Here is a 13,832-nt window from a genome sequence, read left to right on the forward strand (position 1 = left end):
GAAACAGCAGACATTTCCTATAATTCATGCATGTTGCATTTAGTTCATGGCATGACAAATAAAAATCATATATCATTGCTGGTGGTGTCAAAAATGCAAACAGTACAACTATCTTGTCTCCCGGAGCTGCAGATGGATGAAGCCTATTACATCACCAAGGAAATTCTCAGCACAGAAACTTCTCATTTGAAGGATATTGAGGTCATAACTGTGGTAAGATTTAACTAGAAAAATGACCTCCCCCTCCCCGCCAACCAATCATCTGTCTAGGAAACCTAGTAGAGGATTTAGTGTGATACTATTAACACTTTAGTTTTCAAATCATTAAGAGTTCCTAGAACATGTTCTTCTTGCGTTCTTAAACTTATTTGAACTTATTATTATGTTTAAATGGGTTGTCCAATCTTTAAAAATAGTTTGCAGATGGTTTAACTGCAGTAAGATTAGTCACTTACTAATGTGCTGTCTGTAGCTGAAATGCCTCTGTAAGCGAGTCTCATGTGCAGTTACATGACCATTCTCCTGGTGTTTCTGTCCCACTTGTGTGACGCCCCGTACACTGACCACGTGTGGCTACCCCCACCCCCTTGTAATATGCGATATCACATGTGTCTTCTCTCCACTGTCCCCCCCCTCCCCACAAACTCCCCGTCTTTGGAGGGATCATGTGTCTAATTATTGGCCGCATATAGTGCAGAGTATAGCAGCAGCAAAGTCTTGTCTGGTAAGCTGATAAGCTACTTTATCTAGACCTTTTCGAAGCCTTAAAATTTTGGCATTCTAGCCATACCCAATAATGTTCACCTAGGGCTGTATAATCTATCGATCGTTTGCTCCTTAGAAGTCCCCTTACTTTCTTGTGTTCTTTATGACTGTTAGACATGTTGTGCCTATTTTTATAGTGGCTGGAGAAGGCGCTCAGTAAAGGTGGAGATCTACAGGAAACGCTAGAGCACCAGATGAAGCCTCTATTTTCGTGCATGGAGCCCATACAGCTATTTCACAAGGAATTTTTGCAGCAACTTGAGGATGTCCTAAGCCTTTGGTAAGTACTTTTGGAGTTAGTGTTTTTTTCTTTATTGAAATGAATATGTGAAGTAAGGACATCTCCAAATATTACAACAATCTATATAACAAATTATACACTTAAAGTGTTTGAAAGATTGAAAAAACAGCACAAAGAATTGGAGAAAAAAAAAAACATTCCAGAATTAGGTTATGTTCACACAGAGTTTTTTGCAGGTGGAATTTCTGCCTCAAAATTCAGTTTGGAAGTTTGAGGCAGATTTTCCTCTCCCTGCGCGCCGATTTTCGCTGCATTTTTCACACGCGGCCATTGAGCGCCACGGGCATAAAACGCCACGAAATACGCTTTCTCTGCCTCCCATTGATGTCAAGGGGAGGTCAGAGGCGTAAACACCCGAAGATAGGGCATGTCCCTTCTTTCTCCCGCGAGACGGTTGTACCGCTCTCGGGAAAAAGACGCCTCCGCCTCCCATTGAAATCACTCGGAGGCATTTTCGGGCCGTTTTTGACGAGTTTTGCGGCGCGCTTTCTGCATAAAAAAACTCTGTGTGAACATAGCCTTATATTATAAAAATACCCCACTGTAGTAAACAAATCAAGATATTCATACACAAATCCAAAAGGATGTCAGTCCAGATGTACTTATTATTGTTTAATGAAGTTATATAATGTAAGATTTTTTTTAAAATTTTTTTTTAAACATCATCATTTTTTAAGATCACTGCTACAGGTCAGTGAATGGAAGCATTCTTTATGTTTAGAGACTGAAAACTGATTCAGGAGAGAGATTTGTTGTTGCTGTGTTTAGCTCACAGGTGATTAGACTCATACATTGTAACAGACTGCAGCTGTGAGCAGCACTAGGTAAGTTTTGGTATTTGCATGCAGTGTATAAATGTTCTTATTATTTTATTTATGTTGACTCTTAATAAAATGCGTGTTTCCAGGGAAGGGCGATCTGCACGTACAAAAGAAATGCAAATTCTTGGAGACTTCATGCTTCGTAATATGACAGCCTTAAGGGTAAGATTGGAATAAAATTCACGACAACTTGGACATAGTGACCTCAGGGATAAAATCCTGATAGGCTGGGGTTCAGTTCGGAAACATGTGGTGAGGGAGGTCTGGAGAGACACTCGGTTTCGTATAACGCACAGAGCAATCTTTGGTTTTAACCTACCACCGAGTCCCGCCATGCCTGATCGATTGTTGGCCATAATAGTAGAACAGACCTATTACATGGTCCGTGGCAATGTTCCAAAATTCAGCCCTTGTGGTCTCGGATCCGTGACATGATGGATACACTGTGGCGATTTGTCTTTGCCAATGTCGCCTGTCCTTTTCCACTATTGGGAGGAGGAGATGGATGGTGGCCGAGCAAAAGGGAGACACCTGCCTCAACTGTTTCACATGATCTGTTTGGTAGTTAAGCGGTTGCTATTGCAGCACTGGTTGTTGCCAACTGTGCCGACCATGCAAAATGTAATGAACCCATTGAAACAATGTTTACACATAGAAAGATTAGAAGCAGAACGTATGAAAACCAAACACACTAAGACATTTTTTACGAGGTGGAAAACATTTATGGTGAAACACTTATCTGATTCAGAACTTAAACAGGCGGTGTCTCCCTTCACGCTAACTGCATGGTACTTGTTGGAAGCTTTGAAAGATACACTGGGTCGTCTACATTTGCGTGATATATACAATTTCTCACAGGGGTTGATCACGACTTCTTTCCCGGGAGGGGGGGGGGGTTTCCCTTTTTTATTTCATGTTACGGGAAAATACAATGTGTAATTTCTTAGATTTCTGTATTACTTTCTGATGTGTTATTGTTTTGGGTCTGCGTGCCCATATTTGTTGTATGATTTTGAATAACCTTGAAGAAAATAACTAAAAACTTGTTAAAAAAATAAAAAAATTCATGTACTGGGCACCAGTGCCACGCTGGTGATATGTTACGAAGTATTAGCATTGTACAAGCCAAATGGCTCGCTCTTCATTTTCCATAATGTGCATTTTCTTTTTTATGACTGAAAGGATCATTGGGGGGGAATTTATTAATACTGGCGTTTCAAATTCTAGTCTTAAACTAATTTATGTGGGTGAAAAATGCACCAGATTTATTAAGAAGTGTACACTCCTTATATAGTTGGCTGTCCGTGCGACAGAAATGAAAATCTACGCCTTCTATGAGCAGGGGTAGAATTTCACCATAATTTACGCAAATTTTAAACCCGCAAATTTTAGCGAAACTATGGCTTGCAACTTTTTTATGCCAGAAGAGTCTAAAAATGTGCCAAATGTATCCTCCAGCATGAGTTACTGATTAATTAGGCGCATCCAGTGTAATTCTGAGCTGTCTAAATTTAAGACTGTATTCGCAAATCTGCCCCATTGTGACTGAAATTAAGCTGGACCAGTGATTTGTACAGAAATTGGTCACATTGTCTGTTTCTTGTACAATGAGTTAACTGCTGTTATTTAGCTTTAGTCCTTGTTTCTGCAGGCTCTCCTCCCATCTCTGCACAAACTGGAGGAAGGTTTTTTGGAAATGCAGAGAAGGTGTCCAGGAACGCAGGATCTGGATTCTTTGCTGCAGGAGTTTGAACAGCAGAGAGTGTGTTATTTACCTCTCAGCTGCCTTTTGCTGAAGCCTCTGCAGCGCCCCCTGCAGTATGAGAAGCTGTTGGAGAGATTATGCCGCCACTATCCACCTTCACACCATGACTATAACAACTGCCAAAGTAAGGCTTCCATAAGCAATGATTTCATGTTCTCATCTAGAAGGGACACCTTTAAGGAAAATGCTACGTATGCGCTTTACTGCTGGACACGTAAGCTGCAGATATTGAAAGTAGGCTGGAGAATGAGCTTGATATTTCAACATGCAAAATATTGCATTTTTGCTAAATATTTATAAAACAATTACACTATGTTTGGTCATCTTTAAAAATTCATTTCTTTCAGCTAAACTGTCTGTACCATTGTAATGATGTCACCAGGACCAGAGACTGTTACAGCCCAATCCAGGTGTTGGCGCTGCTGTGGGCCCTGTAGCCAGGGGGCCCATGGCCCCCCACTCCACGTCTATCCACTGTTACTGTAGTAACTAGGGCCTATGTAATAAACTACATGGACCCCTTTTACTACAGTAACACTATACTTACCCTCCTCGCTCTTGAGTCGGGTTCCGGCACAGCGCAGGTTTTGCTGCCTTTCAGCATTACAACGTTATGTGCACCGTGCACAACGTTGCGACGATCAATGGCGTCAGGACCCGCACTGCGCCCATTGCCAAAGACCACCCGGCTCAGGATTGAGGAGAGTTAGTATAAGAATACTGTCTGCTTGGGCCTTATATCTCAGCCTACCCTGTGGTAAACTTAGATACAGGGCCCAGCAGACAGTATCACACATGGTGTGATCATGTCTACTGGGCCCTGCATCTAAGACTACCATGTGTGATACTGCCCATTAGGCCCTGTATCTAAGCCTATCTTATGTGATACTGTTCATGGGGACCTGTATCTATTATGTGTAATACTGTCAGCTGGGCCCTGTATCTAAGCCTATTATGTGTAATACTGTCAGCTGGGCCCTGTATCTAAGCCTATGGTGTGTAATACCATCTGCTGAGTCGCTATATCTAATCCTATCCAGTAGCTTAGCTATATGGGACATAGTCCTACTGATATGATGCCTCCGAGATGTGTGTGTGTTTATTTATATATATATATATATATATATATATATATGTGTGTGTGTGTGTGTGTGTGTGTGTGTGTGTGTGTGTACATACACACATACATACATACGGCTTCAAAAAGGCAGTTGCATTTGCCGAAAGGTTGTGTGTGCGTATGTATGTATGTTTTTATATATGTGTATATATATATATATATATATATATATATATATATCTTATATACATTCACACACACTTTGGGGTTGGGCGAAACTTATGTTGGGGCTTGTGCACTTGATGTTTTAAGACCTTCGCAATGCCCCTGGCTGCATCGATGCACCACTTGGGAGACCCAGCATTGCAGCTAAAATATGGCGTACCCTAAGTCTCCTTTGGAGACCAGGCCCACTTTTCTCGTCACTTTGGCGAGAAGAGTAGCACGTTTCACTACTAAAATGTTGCACGTTAACATTTTAGTGCCGCAGTTTAAGCTAAAAAAAAAACTGTCTTCATAAGAGAATCTGTCACCATGTTCATGCTGCCTTATCGGAGGGCAACATATAGTGGTGCCAGAGACCCGGATGCCAGTAGTGTATCACTTACCTTCTACTGTTCAGTCATCTTCATAAAATGGCTGATTTTCTCTGAGTCCTCTCAATGATGGGTTCGCGCTCAGGATTCCTCAATATTCATGAGCTGCCGCTAGCTCCGCCCACTCGATGCTGATTGGCAGCTTTCTCCCCATGCACAGTATGGAAAGAAAGCGGTCGTAGCGGACGGTGGGTGAGGCTAGTCGCAGCTCATGAATAGGAGCTGCTGAAGAAATCATAATTTTAACAAAAACTACCCAACGCTCTAAAGTGAGTGATACAGCGTTGGAATTGGGGTCTCTGGCACTACTTTATGCTGCTGTCAGATAGGGCAGCATAAACCTGGTGACAGATTCCCTTTAAACGGTTTTGTATATGTGGGCCAGTTTTTTCTCTTTCAAGTCATCCTTAAAAGACTGTAAAATTGGATTCGGATTATTATTATTTTTTTTTTTGTTAATTTGATTGAATTATTCATCATAAAGCTTTTCCCTCCATTATAGCTAGCAGTGTAAAGCTAGTCAGAAGATTCACGTTACATGACATAGAAAAATAAACGTGCTATAATAACCACATCCAAAGTTTTTCAGGTTTTTCTGGTAATGCGCTTTGATGGCCTATCCTTAGTATAGGTGATCAGGGTATGATTTCAGGCGCAGCGGCACGTCTATACATAAGCTGTAGCACCAGCCACATGTATTTTACAAGCATCTCTGTCTGAAAAAAGGGGCCATAGCACTCGATGGTCAGTGTAGATCCCGGGCAGGCCTTTGTCCTCCCATTTAAAACAAACAACTTTTCATTATTTTTTTAATCTAATTTATTATTGTGTTTTAAGGAAACAGATAATAATTATAAGCCATTGTGCTAAAAATTCGGAGCAGCTATTGGCTATTAATATCAGACGATCATATCAAAGCATATTAAGATGACAATTAGAAGGGGTCTGTTGGCCTTGTAGGTTGTAGTCCACACTGGACACTTGAGAATCATGCAGTCTATTAACAATACATTGGGGATTTTAGATGACCGTTTTCTGTATGACGTGTAGGTCATGGTTGGTCTGTAAAGATTGTCGTTCTGGAAAACAACGCCATAAATTAAAATGACAATTCACTGATCCATATCTGCCTTGATCTTTGGCCTAGTCTAGGATTCTTTTGATGGGATGCAGATCTATCATTTGGCATGAACGACTTTACAGGACTCCACCAGACAAAAAACAACACTGCAGATCAACTTTTCCAGAGATATCTGTCTCTAGTCGGCACCTGTCATGCACGTTCTTGTCAGAAAATGGTCTAAATATTCCTTTCTTGCCTGACAAAAATCTCTAGTCTATGGCCAGCTTTACACCGCGTTCCAAATTATTATGCAAATGTTATTTTTCGCTGATTTTCCTAAATAGTCGATGCAAATGACAGTCAGTATAATCTTCAAGCCATCAACCGTTGTAGTTTAATGCAAATTTTATTGAACAAATCTCCTACTGATAACAGATTTTTTTTTTAGAAGTAAAAAAACTCAAAATGCGCTGTTTCACATTATTATGCACAACAGAGATCAAAACATTTTAAAGGTTGTAAAGAGAACTAAAATGGTCATTTGTTGAATTTGCAGCATCAGGAGGTCATATTTACAGAAATCAAAAGCTCTTTCAATAAAAAAAAACTTAGCAGGTCAAGTTACATGTTAACATAGGACCCCTTCTTTGATACCACCTTCACAATTTTTGCATCCATTGAATTTGTGAGTATTTGGACAGTTTCTGCTTGAATATCTTTGCAGGATGTCAGAATAGCCTCCCAGAGCTTCTGTTTTGATGTGAACTGCCTCCCACCCTCATAGATATTTTGCTTGAAGATGCTCCAAAGGTTCTCAATAGGGTTGAGGTCAGGGGAACATGGGGGCCACACCATGAGTTTCTCTCCTTTTATGCCCATAGCAGCCAATGACAGAGAGGTATTCTTTGCAGCATGAGATGGTGCATTGTCAGGCATGAAGATAATTTTGCTACGGAAGGCATGGTTCTTCTGTTTGTACCACGGAAGAAAGTTGTCAGTCATAAACTCTACGTACTTTGCAGAGGTGATTTTCACACCGTCAGGGACCCTAAAGGGGCCTACCAGCTCTCTCCCCATGATTCCAGCCCAAAACATGACTCCGCCACCTCCTTGCTGACGTCGCAGCCTTGTTGGGACATGGTGGCCATTCACCAACCATCCACTACTCCATCCATCTGGACCATCCAGGGTTGCACGGCACTCATCAGTAAACAACACGGTTTGAAATTTAGTCCTCATGTATTTCGGAGCCCACTGCAACCGTTTCTGCTTGTGAGCATTGTTTAGGGGTGGCCGAATAATAGCTTTATGCACACTTGCAAACCTCTGGAGGATCCTACACCTTGAGGTTCGCGGGACTCCAGAGGCATCAGCGGCTTCAAATACCTGTTTGCTGCTTTGCAATGGCATTTTAGCAGCTGCTCTCCTAATCCTATTAATTTGTCTGGCAGAAACCTTCTTCATTATGCCTTTATCTGAACGAACCTGTCTGTGCTCTGAATCGGCCACAAATCTTTTCACAGTACGATGATCACGCTTAAGTTTTCTTGAAATATCCAATGTTTTCATACCTAGTGCAATACCTTGGACAATTTCACGCTTTTCGGCATCAGAGAGATCGTTTTTCTTTCCCATATTGCTTGAAACCTGTGGCCTGCTTAATAATGTGTTAAGTAGTTTTCCTTTGATTGGGCACACCTGGCAAACTAATTATCACAGGTGTCTGAGATTGATTACAATGATCCAAAGAGCCCTAAGACACAATACCAACCATGAGTTTAATTGAAAAACTAATAATTAAATGTTTATGACCCTTAAATCCAATGTGCATAATAATTTGGAACACGGTGTAGTCAAATGTTATGTTGGTGCAGCTGCTTTTACCAGATACTTCGCTTCTGATATTGTTCATCTTTGGAATCCGATATGCACGGAGAGAGAGAGGGTGCTAAGTGTAATCGGGCTCTCATAACTTTCAGTCAGTGGGGGACAAATGGACTGTATATGTGTATGTATGTATGTTTGTATATATATATATATATATATATATACAATGTGTGTGTGTGTATTAATGTGGTATTAAGGATTGTGCACAGCACCATATATGCCACTTCCTTAACAAAGAACCAGCAACGTGTATATACCACTCCAATGCCAGGCCCCCAATTGACAAAAGCTTGCATTATTGTCGACGTATCTACGACTAACCAACATTTTTAATTCACGCCTTATACAATATGACGTATCCTTTACCAGAAATGGGCTCTGAGTTGAAGTTACAGCCATCAAGAAACTTTTGTTTGTGGTTTTGTCCACTCCTCCTTTTGAACCCCCCCATCCTTTTTAAAAAAATATATATATACCTTCCCATCTTTTTCACCCTCTTTGCCTTTTTTTGTCTTTATTATTTCCATTTCTATGTATTATTGTGCACATGTTCCTCATGCTCATTGGCAAGAATGTTTTATCGGAATCGTTCAATTAAACAATACATTGTAGCTAGTTGGAATTAAGAACTGGTGTTAAACTATCCTCAGGATTATGAATGGCTCTTATGCTTTTACAGGAGCCCTAGGAGAAACCAGTGCAGTGAGTTCTCGGCTCCGGCACCGCCTGCTGCACCTACAGAACTTGCAGAGACTTGACCAGTTGGAGAGAGACCTGCTTGGAGGAGAACATCTGTCATCACCTGGGCGGGTAAAAATTCTGATTTTTTTTTAGGACATCAAAGAAGTGATATTTAGCATCACGGAATAGAATATTGGAACATTTCACCAATAAGGTATATAAGATGCTAGCTGCTTATGAACAGTACATGTTACTCTATCTGAAAATATTGTGTTGTATCTTCTACAGGAATTTATTCGAGAGGGATGTCTATACAAGCTAACCAAGAGTGGTCTGCAGCAGCGCATGTTCTACCTAGTATGTGTGCCTTATATATCACTGAGAATTTTAATAGACATTTAAAGTTATACTGTATATCCTGATCATTATCATATCACTAGAGGCCATGTAAGCAAGTCGCTCAGTGGCAGTCATTCGTAGAGGTTTTTTTTTGGTATTTAGTAAGAAATAAGGGGATTTTGATACCGTAAAATTATTTTCTCGCTCAGTTCATTGGGGGACACAGAAGACCATGGGTATATGCTGCTGCCACTAGACTGTGGACACTGAGACAAAAATTACAGTTTCCCCTACACAAGCCTATACACCTCCTGGAGATACTGAGATAACTAGTTTGTACACAAACGGTAGGAGAGAATGGTATGACTGAAAACCATAAAAAGATTGGAGTACAAGCTGTGGAACCTCTCCTCCTAAGAAACCGGAACGATTACGCCTTAAAGAAAAAGAGTGTACAGCACAAAAGTAGGCGAAATATCTAGAAAGATGATGTGGGGGAGCAGCCTGAAAGCATGGAAATAAATTTGAGACCTGTTTGATCCAAAATCTTGAAAAAGGAGAAGTCTGCCCACCACCCAAGCAGGTCCGAATGGAGGCTGACGCTTCAGAGAAAGACTGCAAAGGATTCCAAACGACAATCCAAGGGATTAAAAGAGGTAGCTTGGCCAGGCAGGAGACTTGAAGGGTCCACTGTGGGGAAGTAGTCCAATTGGTTAGGAGATCCTCAGGGAATGGGTACGTCAGATCCAGGCGTTTAGTACGGCAAAACCGCCTGGCTTGGTGCTTCCACTCTTTAGAGAGAACTTCATTACAGTCTGTGTCATAAGGGAAAATCTTGCAGTGCTTGGCTTGACTAAATAAAAAACCCTCCTTAATCTGGAGCTACTCCTGGACTGCGGTAATAAGGCTGTCCGCCATTGAAGCCATTTTGGAACTCTGTTTAGCATCCGAATGTTAGTCAGAATCTGAGAGTTATCCGTCTGACAATCTCCCTGTTAGAAGACAGATCAGGATGTGCCTCTGGGGGAAGATGGAGCTAGAGCAGACCAACGATGGAGATCGATGCCAGGAAGGGTCAGTCCTAGTCTGTTTACAGGGCCTGCTGCGAAAGAGGTCATCAGACTGAGGTTCAGTAGATAACCTTATGGGAGATGGCTGATTGGCCAGAAGGCTCAAGGTGGCAATCATGGACTGGGAGAACTTGGGGAGGTTGATCGCAGTCAGGGACCAGGAGTGGGCCTATTCGAGCTCAGCAAATTCAGACTGTGTGTCAAGCGAATCAGAGGGTGGTGGGGCCGTGGATGAAGGGGCTATAAGGGGGTAATGTGTTTGCTGGAGTCTCTCAGCTGCTACTACTGCAAGTACAACTGGGTTCAATACTGTGGGGGGGGGGGGTAAAAACAAAAGGGTTAACTTCAGGTTGGTGTTACCAGGAGTCTGAGGAGGAGACCCAGCATCCGTGGTCAGGGCACCGCCGGCAGAGAATGAGGATCAGAGAGAGAGAGGGAGGAAGTTACGCAAGCACAGTAGTCTCACCCCCACCCCTTACACAGCACCAATGAGATGTTGGAGGGGGCAGAGCAAGCCCACTCTATAAGCTCATTAGGCTTTTGGGTTAAGGGCTTGCCTACTGGCCTAGCTGGTTTAGGCCTAGTTGGCCAAAGTGAAGCCAGGGACTAAAGTAAGCACCATGGCCAAGCTGCAGAATTGCATGCTGCGATCAAATAAAAACGCGCCTAGCCAGGAAGAAGCAGATGGAGAAAAAAATCCCCACCATAAGGGGAGAAGAGGCGCTGGAATGCATGGACTAGGATGCCGAAGGCTGGGTGCAAAGCTGTCCTGACTCCATCCAGAATAGCCCAAGGAACCCAATCAGTAGGGGGAACTGATACTTTTGCCTTCGCATCCACCTGCCAGCGGCAGCAGCATATACCCACGGTCTTCTGTGTCCTCCAATGAGCGAGAAAGAGGTCATTAGCAATCAATCAAAAAGTTATTTAAACTTCTAATAAGATGTTTGCTAAAATTAGCATTTTGGTTTTCTTATTGTCTGGTATGCCTTAGTTATGTCCATAGAATAACTAATTGGATGTGGTGGGCTGTATATTTTCCTGTTCTTGTGGTCATGTGATAAAACTACCTCTTTGTGAGCACTGGATGCCAGAGCTGCGGCCAGCACTTGCAGGTTCAATAACTATTATGAGAATCCGCTCCTCTACAGGACATTTCCAGAGATTGTTGAGACTGTGTCATTACATAATGAGATAAGTAGTTTCAGTGCAGTGATGGCCGTCTAATACTAAACCAGAAAGTCAGGATGGTCACGGTTATAAGACTCTCCCAGAGCAGAGAAGGCTGTAGAGCATGGGATTGGGAGAAAACACATAAACAACTAAATTTATATCGTGGTCAGTATTTATTTCTGTAACTAAAATTGAATGAATGTGGAATGTGGTTGAGCTGCAATACCAGATCGAGCCCACAGACCGGTGTGGTGCTGTTTCTGAAGGGGGGAGTAGACCCATTTTTAAAAAAAAGAAATAATTAAAATCCTGTACAACCCCTTTAATGGGAGAATCTCCCGTATACTTTCATGTGGGAGCAGCGTTATCCCAATCACCTTCTATGTAATTCACTTATGCTAAGGGATAATGAGGATCTCTGCATATTAATAAATAGCAGCAGGTACTGGAGCTGTACATTGCTTATCCTTGAATGGCTAATAATCTAATGGTCATGTAACATTATGTAGAATATTCATTATTCTGAGATAATTGCTGTGTAACAAAGCGTCCATATATCTCATCAGTTTTCAGATATGCTCCTATACACAAGAAAGGGGCTGAGTTGCACCAACCAGTTTCGTGTTCATGGTCGACTTCCATTACATGGTATGCTGGTGAGTAGAAATCAATCTTTAGTTGCTACACACATGGTTTACACACACAAAAAGAAGAATATTGAAGTATTATCTTAAAAGTGAAATCCTCCGTAATAGTAAAACAAAAAACATATTTCGAGATGTCACAACGACACCGGGAATCCCTAACAAAATGATGACATTACAAACCATGGCTATCGGTGGTGTGGTAGTGCCGGAATGGTAAATGGCCAGTTATGTAATCTGCAACTATCTCTGAAGTGGTTTGGGCAGTATATAGGGTTCTCAGACCCCTGCCGTCTTCCGACCTGTCACTGTTACATATCAGAAAATATTATTCAAATTGATTTCTTCCTGTTAAGATGGTAAAATTGTATAGATGTAAATTTTAATGCTCAATTTAAAACATAGTAATCCATATTATATAAAAGTGTAATAATCTTATTACGTAGGAGCAGAGTGGTCAGGAGAAAAAAAAACAATTTCAGTGTAAGTTCATCTCTGGCCACCAAAATAAATCATGTGGACGTCCTTCTCCACTCCACTGATTTGACTCCCTTGAAATGGAGTAGATTTTCCCTGCATGTACAAGTGGAGCCAAGATGTCTAGCATCAGTCCTGACCAGTGACGTATTGGATCATGGGATTTAAAATAAGATCTTTGCAAATAGTCTTAATAAAAACGTTATATCGTTTAGTGTCTACAGCTCCTATGAAAACGTATATACTCCACACTAAAAACAAACGTTGTGTAGGTCTGATCCTGCAGTCATACTCCCATCTGTCCCCTACTACTTGCCTACCGATGAAATGTTTGTTATTAAGAAGTAGGGAACAGACGGGCGAGTGACTGCAGGATGGGACTACGCGGGGTTGGTCTGTTGTCTGTTACCAGTAAAAGGCTGCTTATAGTGATGAGCCCGCATAACCCAGCTTGTGCTACTAGGTGCAAGCTATCATTTATGAAGTGTAGCTAAACGTTTGACAAACTTCTGACATGTCGGAAGTTTTGATCGGTGGAGGTTTGAGCACTGAGACCCCCACCAATCGCTGCAACGAAGCATCTGAAGCGCTCGTGCGAGGGCTCAGCTGCTTCGTGTCTGTTCGGCTTTTTCCGGAAAGACCGTGTATCGGAGTACAGGCTCATAGACTTTCTATTGAGTCCATATACTATACATTTATTTCCGGAAATAGCCGAACAGACACAAAGTGGCTGAGTGCTCACACAAGCGCTTCAGCTGCTTCGTTGTAGCGATTGGTGGGGGTCTCCGTGCTTGGACCCCCACCAATCCAATCTACTGACATGTCACTATGACATGTCAGAAGTTTGTCAAACATTTAGCTACACTTTAAATAGCGGCTGAACCAGAGTATGTGTTCTAATGAGCGGTGTATTTTAAGTATAGCAGTGCTAGCAACAACCGTAAATAGGTGCTCCGTGCTGCCATTCAGTCACTTGTCAGTACCTGTATTCTGAATACTTGGTTTTCAATGTGATGTGTTGAAGCCCTCAGCATTCTGCTTGCTGTCACATTTACTTTATTCATTTTGCATGTGTTATAAACTTTCCCTTTTCTATACCTGTCACTAATGTTTCAGCTAATGGTGTTGGATCCCCCGGTGAGTATGTGATTTACAGCAATGAATGTGCTTTATGGCCTTGTGTTAGATTG

General features: G+C 41.8%; 1 protein-coding gene across 3 annotated transcripts in view; it reads left to right on the plus strand.

The window, feature by feature from the left end:
• Nucleotides 1-13,832, plus strand: part of FARP2 (FERM, ARH/RhoGEF and pleckstrin domain protein 2) — a 117,573-nt gene that overhangs the window by 96,162 nt on the left and 7,579 nt on the right. For 2 of the 3 annotated variants that reach the window (XM_075861374.1, XM_075861375.1), the window contains exons 15-21: nt 133-213; nt 903-1,045; nt 1,974-2,049; nt 3,539-3,776; nt 8,938-9,068; nt 9,228-9,296; nt 12,088-12,177. In XM_075861374.1, coding sequence (XP_075717489.1) covers nt 133-213; nt 903-1,045; nt 1,974-2,049; nt 3,539-3,776; nt 8,938-9,068; nt 9,228-9,296; nt 12,088-12,177 — 828 coding nt within the window. Of the gene's footprint in view, nt 1-132; nt 214-902; nt 1,046-1,973; nt 2,050-3,538; nt 3,777-8,937; nt 9,069-9,227; nt 9,297-12,087; nt 12,178-13,758; nt 13,780-13,832 lie in introns of all 3 variants that reach the window. The other variant, XM_075861373.1, reaches the window with a different exon arrangement.

This window comes from Rhinoderma darwinii, chromosome 4 (assembly GCF_050947455.1).
Source record: "Rhinoderma darwinii isolate aRhiDar2 chromosome 4, aRhiDar2.hap1, whole genome shotgun sequence".
NCBI lineage: Eukaryota > Metazoa > Chordata > Amphibia > Anura > Rhinodermatidae > Rhinoderma > Rhinoderma darwinii.